This window comes from Salvelinus alpinus, chromosome 1 (genome assembly GCF_045679555.1).
Source record: "Salvelinus alpinus chromosome 1, SLU_Salpinus.1, whole genome shotgun sequence".
Classification (NCBI taxonomy): domain Eukaryota; kingdom Metazoa; phylum Chordata; class Actinopteri; order Salmoniformes; family Salmonidae; genus Salvelinus; species Salvelinus alpinus.
The window spans coordinates 92,124,188-92,142,287 of record NC_092086.1 but is presented as its reverse complement, the minus strand read 5'-3'; the positions used below and the strand labels follow the sequence as shown (position 1 = coordinate 92,142,287).

Here is an 18,100-nt window from a genome sequence, read left to right as displayed (position 1 = left end):
TAACATTAAATTAAGAACAAAAAGTAAATTTTTGTTTTCATTAATTTTAAAAATAAATTATAGCCAATTACTACTTTACAGCTGGCCCATCTAAGAGGAAATCGCTCACTTATGCCTCCAGGTCAAGACAGGAGGGAATTTTTATTTAAATCTAAAAGACAACAAGCTTGCCTTGTCATGAGTCAAATATTTGTTTTTATACCACATAACACGTGCCATCTTAAGACAACACAGGGTGAATACTGGCTATCTAACCACATGCCCAAAACTGTAATTGACTTTGAGAGTACACTCAAAGTGTGAGAATGGGTACTTACTCAAAGTAAGTGTGAGAATGGGTACTTACTCAAAGTAAGTGTGAGAATGGGTGAATGGGTACTTACTCAAAAGTGGCAAACTTTTGGGGGGATTTTTGCTTAAATTGTTGAATAAATGTTTCACCATTTCTAAACGGCTCCTATTAATTCATATTTTTTGGCATCTCAGAATGTCACTGTCAAAGGATGAGGACAGACAGAAAGACGACAGACAGACAGGCAGATAGACAGACACACACACACATTAGGCTATATCGTTTAATTATTCATAAAAAAAAAAAATTCTACAACATTTTATGATTAGGTAGGCCTAAATAATTATCAGAAATATTTTTTTGTTATTTTATTTAACCTTTATTTAACCAGGTAAGCTAGTTGAGAACAAGTTATCATTTACAACTGCGACCTGGCCAAGATAAAGCTAAGTAGTGCGACACAAACAACAACACAGAGTTACACATGGAATAAACAAACGTATAGTCAATAACACAATAGAAAAGTCTATACAGTATACAGTGTGTGCAAATGAGGTAAGATTAGGAAGGTAAGGCAATAAATAGGCCGTAGTGACGAAGTAATTACAATTTAGCAATTAATATAACTGAAATATAACCGAATGATCCACAAAACACATAATAGCTGAATACATGTTATCATCAAAAGTATTGCAACTGACAGGTTGAGTCAGAGTAAAATATAGATCAAACAGCTACAGGCAACAGAGGCTATGTCCAAGATTATGCCCCACAGTTATCTTGACACCTCTCTGAAAACGGTCGTCACTATTTAGCACAGCCACAAAGTCATAAACCCCGCCTATTTCTACAATGAATGTTCTTCAAATCTGATTTTAAAACTAACCTTAACCAAATTACTAACCTTATGCCAAACCGTAACCTTAAATTACGATATACAATTTGACTTTGTGACTGTGGTAACTAGTTACAACCTCGGTAAACGAATCATTTTACGTAGCTAGGTCGTTGAAATTTTCGTCATCACGTCCTGTCAACCCTATGCCTCTGTCTTGGATGGTAAAAGAGATGAATCCTTCTGATTAAATGGGATTTATGCCAATTTGTGAAATATAGTCTTCATATTTGATAAGAAAATAGTTTGTAATTGACATTGCGGCACTTGAAGAGCTTGAAGACATCAAAGGAAATGACAGAAACGTATGGTAAGCAAAGCAATATCTGGCTTCACTGTCTCCTAACCTTAATGTCCGTGCTTTCGTCTGGGACAAGAAACAAGATGAAGCTTGCAAGCTAAATAGCCGCCTATAGCAAGTTGTCAACCATTACTTACAACATCTAGTTTTCTAAATCTTTATCAGTCGTCGCCAGGAACCCTAACCACTGCTTCTGTTTAATTTGTGAGAAAATGACATTGCTAGTGGCTTTCAACAACACCCTGCTCTTGGCTTCCGCCTTGTGGTCAGTCTGTAGTCGTCTGATGTAGTAAATTTATTATTGATTTTTTTTCTCCATTATTCTTTTCCAGATTTCCTTTTTAAATTCTTGGTGATTGGAAGTGCAGGATCAGGGAAATCCTGTCTTCTCCATCAATTTATAGAAAACAAGTGTAAGTCAAGTTGTTATCATAGTGATAATGTTGAACTTCCAGAAAGAGGTTATGTCTTAAAGATCACTGCCCCCACGGACATGGTACTGTAATGTTAAAGTAGGGTACTGTAATGGTATTCACTACCAGGTTTTTGGATAAGTTTACTCTACTTTTACATTAGGCTGTATCACACAACATGAAAGATGACAGCAATGCTCCTCTACCAAATGTAACAGAGAGTGTAATTAACTATGGTGTCTGTACTGTACTGTGTTTTCTGTTCTGTACCATGTAGTCAAGCAGGACTCCAGCCACACCATTGGGGTGGAGTTTGGCTCCCGGGTGGTGATGGTCGCCGGTAAGACGGTCAAGCTGCAGATCTGGGACACAGCTGGACAGGAGCGATTCCGGTAGGTAGCTCTACTGGGCTCCTGAGTGGGGCAGCGGTCTAAGGCACTGCATCTCAATGCTAGAGGCGTCACTACAGACCCTGGTTCGATTCCAGGCTGTATCACAAGCTGCCGTGATTGGGAGTCCCATAGGGCGGCGCGCAATTGGCCCAGCGTCGTCCGGCTTAGGGTTTGGCCGGGGTAGGCCGTCATTGTAAATAATAATTTGATCTTAACTGACTTGCCTAGTTAAATAAAAATGTAATAAGAAAATGTAAAATACTGCACATTAACAGGAAGCATGTCATCTGTGCATGACTGTCTAATGTTATCTCAGCAGGATGTTCATTTGATCGGAGAGAGGTCGTTACTGGGGTCATTTGAGAGACATTCAAATGACTGGGATTTGATCATCAGATAGATTGGATTAGATCATGAGATAGTATTTTTGGATGTTCTAAGAGTCTGCTCTGACTCTTTTCCCCCCCTGCTTTCAGGTCAGTGACTCGCAGTTATTACAGAGGGGCAGCAGGGGCTCTCCTGGTTTATGACATCACCAGGTAAGACCCTGATTTGGACCAATTACAAGTCAACAGTCACAGTTCATAATATCACTTTATTCCATTGCAGCCACATCAGTTAATTTTAAACATAATTATATTTCTGTGTCTATCTGTCTGTGTAACCAAGTCGGGAAACGTACAATGCCCTGACCAACTGGTTGACAGACGCTCGAACGCTGGCCAGTCCAAACATCGTCATCATCCTGTGTGGGAACAAGAAAGACCTGGAGGCTGACAGAGAGGTCACCTTCCTCGAGGCGGCCCGCTTCGCCCAGGAGAACGGTAATGTAGCCTAATGATCCTGCATAGTGATAATGTAGCCTGATGACTATATAAGTCTGGGACCAAAAGGCATCTGAACAGCTTCTACCCCCAAGCCATAAGACTGCTGAATAGTTAATCAAATGGCTAACCGGAATAATGCATTGACCCTTTTTTGCACTGGCTCTCCTACACTGAGTCTATGCACACTCACTGGACTCTACACGCACGCACACACACACACACACACACACACACACACACACACACACACACACACACACACACACACACACACACACACACACACACACACACACACTACACACACACTACACACACACTACATAAAAACTCACACAAAACACACACACATGCATATTGACGCCACCCACACACACTTTCACATTCTCCACATACGCTGCTGCTAATCTGTTTATTATCAATCCTGATTGCCTAGTCACTTTTATCCCTACCTACATTACCTCAATTACTTTGTACCCCTGCACATTGACCCGGTACCAGTACTCCTTCTATATGGCCTCGTTATTGTTATTTATTGTGTTACTATTTTCAATTTTTATTAGCAAATTTTCTTCGTTTTTAAGTTTGCAATGTTGGGAAAGGGCTCGTAAGTAAGCACTTCACGGTAAAGTCTACACCTGTTGTGTTTGGCGCATATGACAAATATAATTTGACTTGACATGATCCTGCGTAGTGATCTGTTTGCGTCTTTAAAGACAGGTGATGTTTGTGACTATAAAGATGGGTGATGTTTGTGACTATAAAGACGGGTGATGTTTGCGTCTATAAAGACGGGGGATGTTTGCGTCTATAAAGACGGGGGATGTTTGCGACTATAAAGACGGGGGATGTTTGCGACTATAAAGACGGGTGATGTTTGCGACTATAAAGACGGGTGATGTTTGCGACTATAAAGACGGGTGATGTTTGCGACTACAAAGACGGGTGATGTTTGCGTCTATAAAGACGGGTGATGTTTGCGTCTATAAAGACGGGTGATGTTTGCGTCTATAAAGACGGGTGATGTTTGCGACTATAAAGACGGGTGATGTTTGCGACTATAAAGACGGGTGATGTTTGCGACTACAAAGACGGGTGATGTTTGCGTCTATAAAGACGGGTGATGTTTGCGTTCTATAAAGACGGGTGATGTTTGCGACTATAAAGACGGGTGATGTTTGCGATTATAAAGACGGGTGATGTTTGCAACTATTAAGACGGGTGATGTTTGCAACTATATAAAGACAGGTGATGTTTGTGACTATAGATAAAGGAGATTGGTCGTGTATCCATGTTGTCTCTCTTTGTTGTTATAAAAACAGAACTGATGTTCCTGGAGACGAGTGCCCTCACCGGTGAGAATGTGGAGGAGGCCTTCCTTAAATGTGGCCGCACCATCCTCAACAAGATAGAGTCAGGTAATAACACACACACTTACACTCACTTATTACTAATAGCTGCCCAAGGAGCCATGTTGTGCACTAGGGAATTGCATGCATTCACATGACCTAAAGTGACAACTGTGTGTGAACTGTACTGAACTGTAGAACTGTGAACTGTACTGTATATCTGTATATCTATGAATTCGTTTTCTCATGTGTTTAATATATGGATGTGTCTTGTCTGTAGGTGAGTTAGACCCGGAGCGGATGGGCTCAGGGATCCAGTATGGTGACACAACGGTGAGGCAGCTTCGCCAGTCGCCACAGGCTGGCTCAGCACAGGGCAGAGATCAGTGCAACTGTTAAAGGCTAATGCTAACCTAGCTCTAAGACACACAGAACCCATGTCTCCAGGTAAGTAGTTCATTTCATTAAACCTGTACTGATAACAGTGTGGCTGTTTGCAATTACATGTGTATTACAAGTGTTGTGTTCCTTCAATTGATCATCTGCTGTGATTTCCTTGATTTATGATTTTTAGAGCACTTAAAGATAGGCTTAACTTGTAGCATAATTTTGGTTATAATGTTTTCATAAACTTAGTTAACAGTTACATCTCTCTCTAGGGCCCGATGTAAATCTTTCTTCTAACAGTCTCTGCACACTCAGGCCTTTGGAGGACTGCCCTGTGACTCTTGACACCTGCTCTTGGACTACTTCTGGAGAGACCCTGTGTAAAGATTTGGGCTGGGTTGTCATGGAGCTATCTGGGTTGTCACGGAGCTACTCTCCTCCAGGCCTTTCTCTCTCTGACTACTGCTCCAGTCCGCGTCGCTAGGGAATACAAGTGACATCAGCAGAGAGGACTGGTCAGTCACAGAGCCAGGCCAATGGACACACACAGGACATTTGTTTTCAATATCTTTACTCAGAAGCAGCCACAGCAGCTCACAAACCTCTCACTGTTCAAACTCTGATGGGACCGACATGATGTAAGGAGAACATCACACTTTAATTTGTGTCTAATCTCTATAAAAGTTAAGCCTATTTATTGGTTGTGTTGAAAACTGTAAGATATTGTAAATATATCAAAAGGAAATATAACATTTATGTGATATTTGTGTAAAATGTTTTAAGAGACTGAAAAAAAGCAGAGGACTTGTGGTAGTCACCGTGTACACATACTGTAATGTGTGAATGTGTTTGTGAAAATTGTTACAACGTTAAAGCTGGAATCCTTATCGGTGAAACGTCTTGTTTGCTCTATTACAACAACAAAGAAGTTACTTCAAACAATGAACACTGTTTTTTCCCTCAGACATCATTGCATGGCAGAGGAGGCTGGTGGGAGGAGCTGTAAGAGGATGGGCTCATTGTAAGTGCTGGAATGGAGTCAACGGAACATAGTCAAGCATATGGTTTCCATATGTTTGATACTGTTCCATTTATTCAATTTCAGCCATTACAATGAGCCTGTCCTCTTATAGCTCCTCCCAACAGTCTCCTCTGTAATGCACGCATGATGGAACGGCAGGTTTTTTTTTTTACCACAATGCTGGATGCTCATATCTTCTGTTTCAAAACAATAACAAATGCGCCTATAACATTCCACTGTTTCACCTTTCACAGATCTCAGCTTTAATATCTTTGACTGACTATCATAATCTTCAATTTTGGGACAAACAAATAATATGTATTTTAAATGTGTAAGGTGTTGTGCAATGATTATGAAAGGGTTAAGGCCATATCTAAATCCATTCTAACCAGAATGTCATTGATAGATTGAGTGATAATTGGTGTATTTACTTGATGTAAAGCACAAATGTGAAAATCTACATTTTTGCATATATCTGGACTATGATCTTACGTATGACCTGTCTATCTATAAAATGTATCACTATGTGTTCTAGATGTAACTGTTGAACTGAAGAACTGCCCCTCTTTGCAAAGCCTGTATGATCTTGAATTAATAAATTATTAAACCAAATGTTCATTAAACTTTCTATTGCTATGACTTTCTATTTCTATGAGTGTGGCTAAGAAACATAAACACAATCCTGTTCCTACACACGTCAACATAGGATGAGTCATATTCAGTGATTAAATTGAGCCGGACTCCTGCACCTAGGGTCAAAGGGAGGAGCCAAAGAGAAAAGTAGGATATAAGTAGCGTAAACCAAGGTTAGGGTTGTGGTTGTGGCTAGGTGTAGGGTTGGGTGTGGTGTTCTAAATTTCTTTAAGATGGTCATACTATGGATCATTTAGCTATTTGATTTTGAATTTAGGTATAAAAATAAGTAATTTGATAAAATATTGAATTTGGACTACAGCTATAGCCCAGAGAAACACGTTAAATAACACATTCATAAATGGAAAAAAAAGACAGTAAAACATTTTATAATTAGAAACAAGGTTTTGAAGTGTTTGTCGTTTATCTAGGAGATAAAAGAAAGCTCAGGAAATATATAAAAATATATATAATTTACACATACAGTGCCTTTGGAAAGTATTCAGACCCCTTTAATTTTTCCACATTTTGTTACGTTACAGCCTTATTTCTAAAATAGATTAAATAATAAATTAAACAAAATTGTCAGCAATCTACACACAATACCCCATGATGGCAAAGTGAAACATTAGAAATGTTTGCACATTTGTTAAAAAATAAAAACAGAAATACCTTATTTGCATAAGTATTCAGACCCTTTGCTATGAGACTCGAAATTGAGCTCAGGTTCATCCTGTTTCCATTGATCATCCTTGAGATGTTTCTACAACTTGATTAAAGTGCACCTGTGGTAAATTCAATTAATATGACATGATTTGGAAAGGCACACACCTGTCTATATAAGGTCCCACAGTTGACAGTGCATGTCAGAGCAAAAACCAAGCCATGAAGTCGAAGGAATTGTCTATAGAGCTCCGAGACATGATTGTGTCGAGGCACAGATCTGAGGAAGGGTACCAAAACATTTCTGCAGCATTGAAAGTCCCCAAGAACACAGTGGCCTCCATCATTCTTAAATGGAAGAAGTTTGGAACATCAAGACTCTTCCTAGAGCTGGCCGCCCGGCCAAACTAAGTAATCGGGGGAGAAGGGCCTTGGTCAGGGAGGTGACCAAGAACCCGATGGTCACTCTGACAGAGCTCCAGAGTTCCTCTGTGGAGATGGGAGAACCTTCCAGAAGGACAACCATCTCTGCAGCACTCTACCAATCAGGCCTTTATGGTAGAGCGGTCAGACGGAAGCCACTCCTCTGTAAAAGGCACATGACAGCCCGCTTGGAGTTTGCCAAAAGGCACCTAAAGTTTCTCAGACCATGAGGGTTTTAACATGAAATATCCTTTATATATATATATATATATATATATATACAGTTGAAGTCGGAAGTTTACATACACTTAGGTTGGAGTCATTAAAACTTGTTTTTCAACCACTCCACAAATTTCTTGTTAACAAACTATAGTTTTGGCAAGTCGGTTAGGACATCTACTTTGTGCATGACACAAGTCATTTATCCAACAATTGTTTACAGACAGATTATTTCACCTATAATTCACTGTATCACAATTCCAGTGGGTAAAAAGTTTACATACACTAAGTTGACTGTGTCTTTAAACAGCTTGGACATTTCCAGAAAATGATGTCATGGCTTTAGAGGCTTCTGATAGGCTAATTGACATCATTTGAGTAAATTGGAGGTGTACCTGTGGATGTATTTCAAGGCCTACCTTCAAACTCAGTGCCTCTTTCTTTGACATCATGGGAAAATCAAAAGAAATCAGCAAAGACCTCAGAAAGAAATTGTAGACCACAAGTCTGGTTCATCATTGGGAGCAATTTCCAAACGCCTGAAGGTACCATGTTCATCTGTACAAACAATAGTACGCAAGTATAAACACCATGGGACCACACAGCCTTCATACCGCTCAGGAAGGAGACGCATTCTGTCTCCTAGAGATGAATGTACTTTGGTGCGAAAAGTGCAAATCAATCCCAGAACAACAGCAAAGAACCTTGTGAAGATACTAGAGGAAACAGGTACAAAAGTATCTATATCCACAGTAAAACGAGTACTATATCGACATTACCTGAAAGGCCGCTCAGCAAGGAAGAAGCCATTGCTCCAAACCCGCCATGAAAAAGCCTGACTACGGTTTGCAACTGCAAATGGGGACAAAGATCGTACTTTTTGGAGAAATGTCCTCTGGTCTGATGAAACAAAAATAGAACTGTTTGGCCATAATGACCATTGTTATGTTTAGAGGAAAAGGTGGAGGCTTGCATGCCAAAGAACACCATCCCAACCATGAAGCACGGGGGTGGCAGCATCATGTTGTGGGGGTGCTTTGCTGCAGGAGGGTCTGGTGCACTTCACAAAATAGATGGCATCATGAGGCAGGAAAAGTATGTGGATATATTGAAGCAACATCTCAAGACATCAGTCAGGAAGTTAAAGCTTGGATCTTCCAAATGGACAATGACCCCAAGTATACTTCCAAAGTTGTGGCAAAATGGCTTAAGGACAACAAAGTCAAGGTGTTTGAGTAGCCATCACAAAGCCCTGACCTCAATCCCATAGAAAATTAGTGGGCAGAACTGAAAAAGTGGATGCGATTAAGGAGGCCTACAAACATGACTCAAACATATCGCCCTCCAGGTTCCCTTGGAGAGTTCATCAATGAGCTTGACGCCCTGATAAGTTCCTTTCCTGAGGATGGCTCACCTCTCACAGTTCTGGGTGACTTTAACCTCCCCACGTCTACCTTTGACTCATTCCTCTCTGCCTCCTTCTTTCCACTCCTCTCCTCTTTTGACCTCACCCTCTCACCTTCCCCCCCTACTCACAAGGCAGGCAATACGCTTGACCTCATCTTTACTAGATGCTGTTCTTCCACTAATCTCATTGCAACTCCCCTCCAAGTCTCCGACCACTACCTTGTATCCTTTTCCCTCTCGCTCTCATCCAACACTTCCCACACTGCCCCTACTCGGATGGTATCGCGCCGTCCCAACCTTCGCTCTCTCTCCCCCGCTACTCTCTCCTCTTCCATCCTATCATCTCTTCCCTCTGCTCAAACCTTCTCCAACCTATCTCCTGATTCTGCCTCCTCAACCCTCCTCTCCTCCCTTTCTGCATCCTTTGACTCTCTATGTCCCCTATCCTCCAGGCCGGCTCGGTCCTCCCCTCCTGCTCCGTGGCTCGATGACTCATTGCGAGCTCACAGAACAGGGCTCCGGGCAGCCGAGCGGAAATGGAGGAAAACTCGCCTCCCTGCGGACCTGGCATCCTTTCACTCCCTCCTCTCTACATTCTCCTCTTCTGTCTCTGCTGCTAAAGCCAATTTCTACCACTCTAAATTCCAAGCATCTGCCTCTAACCCTAGGAAGCTCTTTGCCACCTTCTCCTCCCTCCTGAATCCTCCTCCCCCTCCTCCCCCCTCCTCCCTCTCTGCTGATGACTTCGTCAACCATTTTGAAAAGAAGGTCGACGACATCCGATCCTCGTTTGCTAAGTCAAACGACACCGCTGGTTCTGCTCACACTGCCCTACCCTGTGCTTTGACCTCTTTCTCCCCTCTCTCTCCAGATGAAATCTCGCGTCTTGTGACGGCCGGCCGCCCAACAACCTGCCCGCTTGACCCTATCCCCTCCTCTCTTCTCCAGACCATTTCCGGAGACCTTCTCCCTTACCTCACCTCGCTCATCAACTCATCCTTGACCGCTGGCTACGTCCCTTCCGTCTTCAAGAGAGCGAGAGTTGCACCCCTTCTGAAAAAACCTACACTCGATCCCTCCGATGTCAACAACTACAGACCAGTATCCCTTCTTTCTTTTCTCTCCAAAACTCTTGAACGTGCCGTCCTTGGCCAGCTCTCCTGCTATCTCTCTCAGAATGACCTTCTTGATCCAAATCAGTCAGGTTTCAAGACTAGTCATTCAACTGAGACTGCTCTTCTCTGTGTCACGGAGGCGCTCCGCACTGCTAAAGCTAACTCTCTCTCCTCTGCTCTCATCCTTCTAGACCTATCGGCTGCCTTTGATACTGTGAACCATCAGATCCTCCTCTCCACCCTCTCCGAGCTGGGCATCTCCGGCGCGGCCCACGCTTGGATTGCGTCCTACCTGACAGGTCGCTCCTACCAGGTGGCGTGGCGAGAATCTGTCTCCGCACCACGTGCTCTCACCACTGGTGTCCCCCAGGGCTCTGTTCTAGGCCCTCTCCTATTCTCGCTATACACCAAGTCACTTGGCTCTGTCATATCCTCACATGGTCTCTCCTATCATTGCTATGCAGACGACACACAATTAATCTTCTCCTTTCCCCCCTCTGATAACCAGGTGGTGAATCGCATCTCTGCATGTCTGGCAGACATATCAGTGTGGATGACGGATCACCACCTCAAGCTGAACCTCGGCAAGACGGAGCTGCTCTTCCTCCCGGGGAAGGACTGCCCGTTCCATGATCTCGCCATCACGGTTGACAACTCCATTGTGTCCTCCTCCCAGAGTGCTAAGAACCTTGGCGTGATCCTGGACAACACCCTGTCGTTCTCAACTAACATCAAGGCGGTGACCCGTTCCTGTAGGTTCATGCTCTACAACATTCGCAGAGTACGACCCTGCCTCACGCAGGAAACGGCGCAGGTCCTAATCCAGGCACTTGTCATCTCCCGTCTGGATTACTGCAACTCGCTGTTGGCTGGGCTCCCTGCCTGTGCCATTAAACCCCTACAACTCATCCAGAACGTCGCAGCCCGTCTGGTGTTCAACTTTCCCAAGTTCTCTCACGTCACCCCGCTCCTCCGCTCTCTCCACTGGCTTCCAGTTGAAGCTCGCATCCGCTACAAGACCATGGTGCTTGCCTACGGAGCTGTGAGGGGTACGGCACCTCCGTACCTTCAGGCTCTGATCAGGCCCTACACCCAAACAAGGGCACTGCGTTCATCCACCTCTGGCCTGCTCGCCTCCCTACCTCTGAGGAAGTACAGTTCCCGCTCAGCCCAGTCAAAACTGTTCGCTGCTCTGGCACCCCAATGGTGGAACAAACTCCCTCACGACGCCAGGTCAGCGGAGTCAATCACCACCTTCCGGAGACACCTGAAACCCCACCTCTTTAAGGAATACCTAGGATAGGATAAAGTAATCCTTCTAACCCCCCCCCCTTAAAAGAGTTAGATGCACTATTGTAAAGTGGTTGTTCCACTGGATATCATAAGGTGAATGCACCAATTTGTAAGTCGCTCTGGATAAGAGCGTCTGCTAAATGACTTAAATGTAAATGTAATGACTCAGTTACACCAGCTCTGTCAGGAGGAATGGGCCAACATTCACCCAACTCATTGTGGGAAGCTTGTGGAAGGCTACCCGAAACGTTTGATCCAAATTAAACAATTTAAAGGCAATGCTACCAAATACTATTTGAGTTTATGTAAACGTCTGACCCACTGGGAATGTGATGAAAGAAATAAAAGCTGAAATAAATCATTCTCTCTACTCTTATTCTGACATTTCACATTCTTAAAATAAAGTGGTGATCCTAACTGACCTAAGACAGGGAATTTTTACTTGGATTAAACATCAGGAATTGTGAAAAACGGAGTTTAAAGGTGTATGTAAACTTCCGACTTCAACTGTATATATAGTGGCAAGAAAAAGTATGTGAACCCTTTGGAATTACCTGGATTTCTGCATAAATTGGTCGTAATATTTGATCTGATCTTCATCTAAGTCACAACAACAGACAAACACAGTCTGCTTAAATGAATAACACACACATTTTGTATTTTTGTTGTTTATATTGAATACATCATTTAAACATTCACAGTGTAGGTTGGAAAAGTATGTGAACCGCTAGGCTAATGACTTCTCCAAAAGCTAATTGGAGTCAGGAGTCAGCTAACCTGGAGTACAATCATTGAGATGAGATTGGAGATGTTGGTTAGAGCTGCCATAGCCCTATAAAAAATAATTAACAAAATTTGAGTTTGCTATTCACAAGAAGCATTGCCTGATGTGAACCATGCCTCAAACAAAAGAGATCTCAGAAGACCCAAGATTAAGGAATTGTTGACTTGCATAAAGCTGGAAAGGGTTACAAAAGTATCTCTCAAAGCCTTGATGTTCATCAATCCACGGTAAAACAAATTGTCTATAAATGGAGAAAGTTCAGCACTGTTGCTACTCTCCCTAGGAGTGGCTGTCCTGCAAAGATGACTGCAAGAGCACAGCGCAGAATGCTCAATGAGGTTAAGAAGAATCTTAAGAGTGTCAGCTCAAGTCTGGAACGTGCTAACATCTCGGTTGACGAGTCTACAATATGTAAAACACTAAACAAGAATGGTGTTCATGGGAGGGCACCACGAAAGAAGCCACTGCTGTCCAAAACAAACATTGCTGCACATCTGAAGTTCGCAAAAGAGCATCTGGATGTTCTGCAGCGCAACTGGCAAAATATTCTGTGGACAGATGAAACTAAAGTTGAGTTGTTTGGAGGAATACACAACACTATGTGTGGAGAAAAAAAGGCACAGCACACCAACATCAAAACCTCATCCCAACTGTAATGTATGGTGGAGAGAGCATCATGGTTTGGAGCTGCTTAGCTGCCTCAGGGTCTGGACAGCTTGCTATCATCAATGGAAAAAGGAATTCCAAAGTTTATCAAAATATTTTGCAGGAGAATGTAAGGCTATCTGTCTGCCAATTGAAGCTCAACAGAAGTTGGGTGATGCAACGGGACAATGACCCAAATCACAGAAGTAAATCAACAACAGAATGGCTTCAACAGAAGAAAATACGCCTTCTGGAGTCGCCCAGTCAGAGTACTGACCTGGGAGTGGTTTAAGTGAGGAAGGAAAATTAGCTGATATTGGCAGAGAGGTTTGGAACTCACTTTCTTGTTGGCCTATTAACTAATTTACCGCATGGTGATGTCACCATGGAAAACCAAATCGCCATCCCTCCAAAACAGCTCTTACACTAAAAGGGCATTACATCATTTCACAATTTCACAGTATTATTCCAACCTCATAGTGTGGAAATATATATAAAACAACGTTTTTGACTGCACTAGGCCTTTTAGATTCATATGTCACACCTCTATCACCACAAGGAGGTGCTGTGGAACAACAAATGTTATTTTCCCATCAGTAAGCACGCAACAGGTAAACTAAGCTGTATTCAGATGACATTGGGGTTTACATTTTTATGTTATTTTTAAGTTATTTGTATCTGATTGAAATGTTTTTTTAGAACACTGCCAGATCTAATTGGATGTAGAAATCATTGCAAAACAATCCAATACATATCACAATGTATAAGTAGATAATACAGTCAGTAGTTACATCACACTAATGCTTTTGGCCTCATGCAGCGTCAAGCCAAACAATGAACACCAGGCTGCTGTGTGTGACTGTGTCCCCCTGAGGGGCACAATGGGAGAGCCCAGTGCTGATATTATGACCTCTGACCTCTATTGTTATAGCTGAACGGGCTTTGCATGTTACTAGACGACAGCTGGGGCCACAGATGGAAAGGGGACGCTTACTAAGACACATGCCCTCATCATCATCATCATCATCATCATCATGATCATATTAAATTACATGGATGCCTTCTGTCTTTATGACTTCCTAACTCCTTGTTGAAATTAAGTTTTTCTCTGGTTGAAAGGAAAATGTATACACCAGCTGAATGCAAATGCACACATCTTAAGTCCCTGTGTTTGTATACAGTGCATTCAGAAAGTATTCAAACCCCTTGACTTTTTCCACATTTTATTTTGTTACCGCCTTATTCTAAATTGGATTCAATTGTTTTTCCCCTCATCAAGCTACAACTGTATTTGAGGAGTTTCTCCAATTCTTCTCTGCAGATACATACACGCACGCACGCACGCACGCACACACACACACACACGCTCCAGTGTCAATGTCAATGTCAGATGGAGGTCTGGCAGACAGACAGAGGGTGAAGGCAGGAAACCCCACTCCTTCATTGTGATGTATGGAGATGTCTGAACAGAGCCCCACCAATCCTGCTTTATTCGCCACGCCACCCCTGCCATGACACAGGGGAGGAAAAATGACAACATGCTGGCCGGCGCAATGGAGTGCAGGCCTTGGAGTGTGGACATCCACCCTGGTCTCAGCTTAACAGCCATAAATACATAATATGCCCTCAAGGAAGACCAAATGGGTTAAGGAGGCCAGGAGTCACATATCTCCTCTATATTCTCTGGGATCTATGAATGAGTTACTGAGTCTGAATGCACGGAGTAGGAACAGTACAGTACAAGGCAAATACAGGAGCACTGCTCAGCCAACAACAGAAATGGCCATAATACATAGGCCACAAGAACTGACAATGATAGTAGATGCAAAAGAACAGCAAATGGGGCCTTGTTTTAAGCAGATATTCAATGTTTGTGAGTATACTTGGAGTATCAACAATGTGGTCCTCTCTGACGAACAGTGTGTGGGTTAGAGTAAGAGAACTGGGGAATAGGGCAGAATGAGAAAGAGACAGAAGGGGAGAAAAGAAGGAACGGGAAGAAAAAAGGGTTAAAGAGAGACAGAGATAGAGATTAGATGAGGGTGATCCATGGGAGGACAAGTGGACAGGATCAATCCTACAGTATATAGAGACCATCTCGTCACAACAACACACACACACACACACACAAGCACACATGCATGCAAGCATGCATACACACACACACACACACGCAATCACAGGGCCTCAAAAGGGTGTAGCTTAGACTGTGCAAATGTCTAGACGCACACTAACAAAGAATAATGGCTGCTATTTTTGTACTCCTGCGAAAAGGCACTTTTTTCTCATTGTACAGACTGAGACTGGGCTGAAACTCAGAAATAATGATTAGGGAGAAAGGCTGGGCAAAACGTTTAATTCCAAAACAGGGAGGGTCTGAAACATGTCTCTGTGCATTCATACTCCTACTGGAAGCATTCTAGAGGGAGAGAGGCTGTATGTCCTTAAACAACTAGCATGACCTTTCATGTTTACAGGTGGAGCATCACACACAAAAACATACCATTTTATCCCCATCAAAAGCACTAAAGTACACTACATTATGAAAAGTATGTGGACACCTGCTCGTCAAAAATCTCATTGCAAAATCATGGGCATTAATATGGACTTGGTCCCCCCTTTGTTGCTATAACAGCCTCCACTCTTCTGGGAAGGCTGTCCACTAGATGTTAGAACATTGCTGTGGGAACTTCCATTCAGCCACAAGAGCTTAGTGAGGTTGGGCACTGATGTCGGGCGATTAGGCCTGGCTCGCAGTCAGCATTCCAAAGGTGTTCGATGGGGTTGAGGTCAGGGCTCTGTACAGGCTAGTCAAGTTCTTCCACACCGATCCCGACAAACCATTTCTGTATTGACCTCGCTTTGTGCATGGGGCATTGTCATGCTGAAACAGGAAAGGGCCTTCCCCAAACTGTTGCCACAAAGTTGGAAGCACAGAATTGTCTAGAATGTCATGTATGCTGTAGCAGTAAGATTTCCCTTCACTGGAACTAAAGGGCTAGACCGAACCATAAAAAACAGCCCCAGACCATTATTCATCCTCCACCAAACTACAGTTGGCACTAGGCATTCGAGCAGGTATCCTTCTCCTAGCATCCGTCAAACCCAGATTCGTCCATCGGACTGCCAGATGGTGAAGTGTGATTATTCACTCCAGAGAACCCGTTTCCATTGTTCCAGAGTCCAATGGCGGCAAGCTTTACACCACTCAGGCCAATGCTTGGCATTGCGCATGGTGATCTTAGGCTTGTGTGCAGCTGCTTGGCCATGGAAACCCATTTCATGAAGCTCCCGATGAACAGTTATTGTGTTGACGTTGCTTCCAGAGGCAGTTTGGAACTCGGTAGTGAGTTTTGCAACCTGAGGACAGCACTTACAGTTGACCGGGGCAGATCTAGCAGGATAGAAATTTGACAAACTGACTTGTTGGAAAGGTGGCATACTATGACGGTGCCAAGTTGAAAGTCACTGAGCTCTTCAGTAAGTCCATTCTACTGCCAATGTTTGTCTATGGAGATTGCATGGCGGTGTGCTCAATTTTATACACCTGTCAGAAACGGGTGTGGCTGAAATAACCGAATCCACTCATTTGAAGGGGTGTCCACATACTTTTGTATATATAGTGTATATTATCCAACAATGAGGTACATATAACCTCCTCTCCACCCTCTCCGAGCTGGGCATCTCCGGCGCGGCCCACGCTTGGATTGCGTCCTACCTGACAGGTCGCTCCTACCAGGTGGCGTGGCGAGAATCTGTCTCCGCACCACGTGCTCTCACCACTGGTGTCCCCCAGGGCTCTGTTCTAGGCCCTCTCCTATTCTCGCTATACACCAAGTCACTTGGCTCTGTCATATCCTCACATGGTCTCTCCTATCATTGCTATGCAGACGACACACAATTAATCTTCTCCTTTCCCCCCTCTGATAACCAGGTAGTGAATCGCATCTCTGCATGTCTGGCAGACATATCAGTGTGGATGACGGATCACCACCTCAAGCTGAACCTCGGCAAGACGGAGCTGCTCTTCCTCCCGGGGAAGGACTGCCCGTTCCATGATCTCGCCATCACGGTTGACAACTCCATTGTGTCCTCCTCCCAGAGTGCTAAGAACCTTGGCGTGATCCTGGACAACACCCTGTCGTTCTCAACTAACATCAAGGCGGTGACCCGTTCCTGTAGGTTCATGCTCTACAACATTCGCAGAGTACGACCCTGCCTCACGCAGGAAGCGGCGCAGGTCCTAATCCAGGCACTTGTCATCTCCCGTCTGGATTACTGCAACTCGCTGTTGGCTGGGCTCCCTGCCTGTGCCATTAAACCCCTACAACTCATCCAGAACGCCGCAGCCCGTCTGGTGTTCAACTTTCCCAAGTTCTCTCACGTCACCCCGCTCCTCCGCTCTCTCCACTGGCTTCCAGTTGAAGCTCGCATCCGCTACAAGACCATGGTGCTTGCCTACGGAGCTGTGAGGGGAACGGCACCTCCGTACCTTCAGGCTCTGATCAGGCCCTACACCCAAACAAGGGCACTGCGTTCATCCACCTCTGGCCTGCTCGCCTCCCTACCTCTGAGGAAGTACAGTTCCCGCTCAGCCCAGTCAAAACTGTTCGCTGCTCTGGCACCCCAATGGTGGAACAAACTCCCTCACGACGCCAGGTCAGCGGAGTCAATCACCACCTTCCGGAGACACCTGAAACCCCACCTCTTTAAGGAATACCTAGGATAGGATAAAGTAATCCTTCTAACCCCCCCCCCCCCCCTTAAAAGAGTTAGATGCACTATTGTAAAGTGGTTGTTCCACTGGATATCATAAGGTGAATGCACCAATTTGTAAGTCGCTCTGGATAAGAGCGTCTGCTAAATGACTTAAATGTAAATGTAATATTTATTCTCCTATCACAGTGTCAAATATATACAGTTGAAGTCAGAAGTTTACATACACTTAGGTTGGAGTCATTAAAACTCGTTTTTCAACCACTCCACAAATTTCTTGTTAACAAACTATAGTTTTGGCAAGTCGGTTAGGACATCTACTTTG

The 18,100-nt window shown here is 43.7% G+C and overlaps 1 protein-coding gene across 3 annotated transcripts; it reads left to right on the top strand.

Annotated features, from left to right (window-relative positions):
• The first annotated feature begins 1,248 nt into the window (after positions 1–1,248).
• LOC139534439 (ras-related protein Rab-4B-like) lies at positions 1,249–6,505 on the top strand. 3 transcript variants are annotated; one of them, XM_071333603.1, is made up of 8 exons: positions 1,249–1,497; positions 1,821–1,901; positions 2,179–2,293; positions 2,770–2,832; positions 2,963–3,117; positions 4,443–4,538; positions 4,750–4,916; positions 5,172–6,505. In XM_071333603.1, exons 1-7 carry the CDS (start codon positions 1,482–1,484, stop codon positions 4,866–4,868), a joined length of 645 nt encoding a protein of 214 aa, XP_071189704.1. In that variant the 5' UTR covers positions 1,249–1,481; the 3' UTR covers positions 4,869–4,916; positions 5,172–6,505. The 3 variants fall into 3 exon arrangements, with proteins under 3 accessions (XP_071189704.1, XP_071189708.1, XP_071189695.1); XM_071333594.1 differs by having other exon boundaries at positions 1,252–1,497; positions 5,129–6,505; XM_071333607.1 differs by lacking the exon at positions 1,821–1,901 and having other exon boundaries at positions 1,250–1,497; positions 5,129–6,505.
• The last annotated feature ends 11,595 nt before the right edge of the window (positions 6,506–18,100 follow it).